At 37.0% G+C, this 4850-nt stretch overlaps 1 protein-coding gene across 3 annotated transcripts; it reads left to right on the top strand.

Annotated features, from left to right (window-relative positions):
• The first annotated feature begins 409 nt into the window (after window positions 1-409).
• On the top strand, window positions 410-4639 carry LOC121798103 (F-box/kelch-repeat protein SKIP11-like). Of its 3 annotated transcripts, none has more exons than XR_006050003.1 (3): window positions 410-784; window positions 1480-2907; window positions 4080-4639. XR_006050003.1 is itself a non-coding variant. In XM_042196945.1 (2 exons), exon 2 carries the CDS (start codon window positions 1482-1484, stop codon window positions 2814-2816), a length of 1335 nt encoding a protein of 444 aa, XP_042052879.1. In that variant the 5' UTR covers window positions 410-784; window positions 1480-1481; the 3' UTR covers window positions 2817-4639. The 3 variants fall into 3 exon arrangements, 1 of the variants encoding a protein (XP_042052879.1); XR_006050002.1 differs by having other exon boundaries at window positions 3982-4639; XM_042196945.1 differs by having other exon boundaries at window positions 1480-4639.
• Window positions 4640-4850: the final 211 nt, after the last annotated feature.

Raw genomic sequence — 4850 nt, 5'->3', positions numbered from 1 at the left:
CGAACATAAGCTGTATTTGGGCCCCACGCCACCTCCTCAACCATCTCCCATAAAATTGAAAAAAAAAAGTAAAATATTAAAAAAATATATAAACAAAAAAGAGTGCATGCGAACTGTGATTAAAGCAAAAATTAAGAAAAAATGTTGCAAAAAAATGTACATGTGATTTTTACCTATCCAATGATGGAAAATAAACATTAATATAGTAATTGTACAGCTTCCATAGAAGCCCAACTCCCAAGTACAAAAAAGGTTAAATTTCTAGAAAATCCAATATTACTTTTCTCATTCAACAATACTCATCAATTTTGTTTAACATTATTTTTTAATACTAATGGGGTATAAATATGTGGTAATATTGGTAGAGATAAAAAACTGCTGTAATAAAAAATAAAAAAATACATGGAGAGAGAGAGATGAAGATAGGGAGAGAGAAAAGTGTCATCAAAAGTCCAAAATTGATGCCCCAAAGCCAAAGCCGTAGCCGAAGCCCAAAGCCTCTGGCTTTGATTGTAATGCAGAGAGAATCCATTTGATTTCAATTACAACGCCAAGAACTGTAACTGAAGTTTCTCTCTCTTCTCTCAATTCTCACACACAAACAAATGCACACTTCACAACCATAAAGACATTAAGATACAATAAAAGCCGGAAAGAAAAAAAGGGATATATATATATATATATATTACAGCAAAAAGGAAAACAATTACAAGCAGCGGGGTCGAGAAAGAAAAGATTTTGCACTTCAATCAGCCCTCTTTCCTTTTTCTTATAGTTGAAATTTGTAAGTCCGCTCTCTGTTGTTTATGATTTATCATCTCGTCTATTGTTAATTCATTATCTCTTGCAAGCTTTTCGTGAATCTTGTTCGATTTGCTCTATCTGTGTTTGATTTTTGAAAGATCTAATGTGAGGAATAACAGAAGCTGCAGGAAAACCAATGCAAGATTCGAGCTTTTGGTTTTGATTTTTGTGAATTTGTGGGCAGTTCCGTGATTATTGATCTGAATTTTTGAGATCTAGTGATATTGCTTCTGAGCTTTGTGCATGTTCCAATTGATTGAGACTCTTGATTTATTTGCTTATTTTCGATGTTTCTGAATCTGGGTTTATCTTGTATATGCTTTTCGAAACGTTTTTTGCTTGTTATTCTGTGGTTTTTTGCTCAAATATCGAGTTTTAATGTGTTTTCTATTCATGGGAATTTGATTTTTGTTGATGGATTTGGATCATGGATGGCTAGGAGGACTTTAAAGTTTCCTCCTTTTCTGCCCTTGTGCAATCGAGTTTTTAAGATTTCCCTTTTTCTTGAAATTCAATTTGGTAAGTTGCAGTTGGAATTTACACATGAATTTTGGCAAGTTTATCTGGCTTTTTGATCTTCTTGTATATTTGGTTAATTTGCTTCTGTAATACATTTGTTTTTAATTTCCTTATCTCTTTTCAATTAGTCGTGCTAATTTTGGCTTGTATTCATAGATATGTTGCAAGACCGGCCTTGTTTGGTTTCGAGGGACTGTAATTCAATGACGTGTGAACAAGAAAGCAATAGGGCTATGCTCTACGGGGCTGAAAAGGTCGAGGTTAAGCAGGGCAAGCGCCACTTGGAAACGAATGGGGAGGAAGATTGCGTCGTTAAAAAGGTGTCCAAGCATTTGGGCGATCAAGTAGATACTGATTTGTCTATTGGTGGGATTCTAAAGTCGGTTTCTGACCAATCGAACAGCCAGGGACAAGATGGCGATGATTCTGATTCGAGTTCATTGATTGCTGGCATTGGTCAGGACAACTCGATTAATTGTCTTATACGGTGCTCCCGGGCTGATTATGGTTTAATTGCATTACTGAACCGGAGTTTCCGGTCTCTTGTCCGTAGTGGCGAGCTGTATAAACTAAGGCGGAAAAGTGGGGTGGTTGAGCATTGGGTTTACTTTTCCTGCGAGCTTCTTGAATGGGAAGCATTTGACCCTATACGGCGCCGTTGGATGCATTTGCCAAGAATGTATTCTAACGATTGCTTTGTCTTTTCGGATAAGGAATCTTTGGCTGTTGGAACTGACCTTCTTGTTTTTGGGAAGAATGTCATGGCGCACGTGATCTATAGATACAGTCTGTTGACGAACACATGGACTACCGGAATGAGCATGAACGAGCCTAGGTGTTTGTTTGGCTCTGCAAGCCTCGGAGAGATCGCCATACTGGCTGGCGGATGTGACTCAAAGGGTAATATCCTCAGCTCTGCTGAGTTATACAATTCTGAAACGAGAACGTGGATGAAACTTCCAAGCATGAAAAAAGCAAGGAAAATGTGTTCTGCGGTTTTCATGGATGGAAAGTTTTACGTAATTGGAGGAATAGGAGGAGCTGAATCCAAGCTTCTGACATGTGGTGAGGAATATGATTTGGAAAATGGGACTTGGACGGAGATACTAAACATGTCCCCTAAGCGGACTAGCGCACCAAGAGAAAACGAACCACCTGCTACATCTGGGGCACCACCTCTAATTGCCGTTGTAAATAATGAATTGTATGCTGCAGATTATGCTTCAATGGAGGTGAGCAAATATAACAAGAAGAATAGGGTTTGGATCGTCGTTGGTAGGTTGCCGAAACGTGCTGATTCTATGTGCGGTTGGGGATTAGCATTCAGAGGGTGTGGTGATCGTCTTATTGTTATTGGCGGGCCTCGTACTGCTGGCGAGGGTATTATTAGAGTGAATTCGTGGGTTCCAAGTGAAGAGCCCGCGCAGTGGGATGTGCTTGGCGAAAAACGATGTGCAAGTTTTGTCTATAATTGTGCAGTGATGGGATGCTGAATATCTGTGTGTTGCAGGCACCATACAAATTCGATGTTGTTTGCTTGTGGTTAACAATTGGTTCCCGGATGCACCCGGTTCTTGCTAATGGGTACTTTTCCCAAACTTTTTTAGTTTCGTTACATTCTTCTTTTAAAGTCGGACGATGATAGGGAAGATTGTCAGATATTACTCAAGATACAATTGAATGTTTCCATAAACTAGTCTTGAGCACAAGCTTTTTCCTTTTCTCTTCAAACATGATCGATATTTTCTTTTTCTCAAATGTCTTCTCCCGCTCCCAGTGCAGTAACATGACAAGGTGGCGATGCATAGCAAAGAATATAGTTTCGTTAACTTGAGAGCTAGGCATTTCTGTTGGCTGTATGTTTTATTCTTAAACGAAACATAGAATTCAGCGTGCTGGGGCTTTTATGGTCCTAAATTTCGTGAAACCGCCACAAAGGAAATAATAAAGTCTTGATATTTTTTATGGGAATGCAGTCTATTTAGTCTTTTGAATTAGTTGTATGCTTAATCTCATCAATGCAGCTCTGTTATTGCTGTACATTTCCTTTTATTGGTTCCTTCATATCTGTCATTATAGCGCATATCATCCTATTATAGTATTAACATTATTCATTTTTCTAGGTTATAATGCTTATATCATATTATAGTATTAACATTATTCATTTTCTATGTTTTAATGCTTACATTCTATTATAGTATTAACATTATTCATTTCTATGTTTAATGCTTTTTGGTCGAACTTAGAATTTGTTGCTTTAATAATATCTTTAAGATCCAATTCTCGCATCGTTAAAAGTAGTCGCTATGCCAAACCCATACGTGCAAAGGTGAATTTGAGTGGGTTTTGATGATGTTGTTTGAGGTAAATAACAGTTCGAACTGATGCACCTATTTCTTGATCAGGCTTAGAGCTAAATATGGTTACTATTCTTGTATTAGTTGTGAATTGAACCTCATCTGTCAGTTGCATCTAAACATGACATACTTTGCATAAAAACTCTGTAGATGAATGAACCTCGACTTCTTTAGGATGTATTTCTTGTCTACATAGGTGTTGGTTTGTGCATTCATTGAACGTTATCTCTACATTTGAATTTAGAGAAAAATGTTGGTATTAGTTGTATTATTTGTTTTGTTTATACTTTGTGCTTTGCAGATATTGATTTAATCTCATCTGTCATTTGCATTCAAAAATGGCATATTGTGCATGAACATGGTATGTAGATAATAAGACTGGACCTCGGCTGCTTTTAGGTGCCTTTTCATGTGTAGATAGGCAGAACCACATCCGCACCACCTAATCCTCTCGATTCAACTCATGCGTGCATGTGTTACAGGTGATGGTTCACACCATTTATTCGTGCATTCAATGAATGTTATCTCTATAGGTGGATGTAGACAAATTCTGATTTAAGCCTTTTGACTTTCATTTCGATCAAGTGATTTCTGCACCATATTCTTATCTGTATGCTGAGCTGACCCTTAAAAAGGAGATGCTTTCTCTCTTTACATTGATTGCAGATTTTGTAGGGAATTGCTTTCGTGCGTGATTCTTGCAGAATTACAGCCCCACGAGGCCGTTTTCAAGCTGCATTTGTTGCTAAAGCCAAACTTGGTAACCTCGTACTGATTTATTGCTATGGTTTTTGTTGGTTTGTTTCATTTTTCAACGCAAAGCTGTTTCGTCTACTTTAGTCGACCTTGTGCTATACTTGATAGATTTGTAGCTTATGATTTGCTAATTTGGAGGATTATATACACTATGAGCTATTAGGAATTTATTTGGTGCCTAATAGTATCTAATTATTCTATCATCAAAACCTTCTAGTTTTTTCCCCCATACTCTGTATTTTTGTTAAAATGATATTTAATTGATTCAGTATCTATTTTCATCCTTGGTTAATATAGTAGTAACATTTCATGGGCTTTAGTAACATTTGGGTAATATGTTGATTTCTACTGGTCATGAAATAGATTTTGTTTTCGTTTAAAGGTTTTTATGTTAGCTTGTGTAAGAAAAGAGGT

This window comes from Salvia splendens, chromosome 4, assembly GCF_004379255.2.
Source record: "Salvia splendens isolate huo1 chromosome 4, SspV2, whole genome shotgun sequence".
Classification (NCBI taxonomy): domain Eukaryota; kingdom Viridiplantae; phylum Streptophyta; class Magnoliopsida; order Lamiales; family Lamiaceae; genus Salvia; species Salvia splendens.
This window is presented reverse-complemented; position numbering and strand designations above follow the sequence as displayed.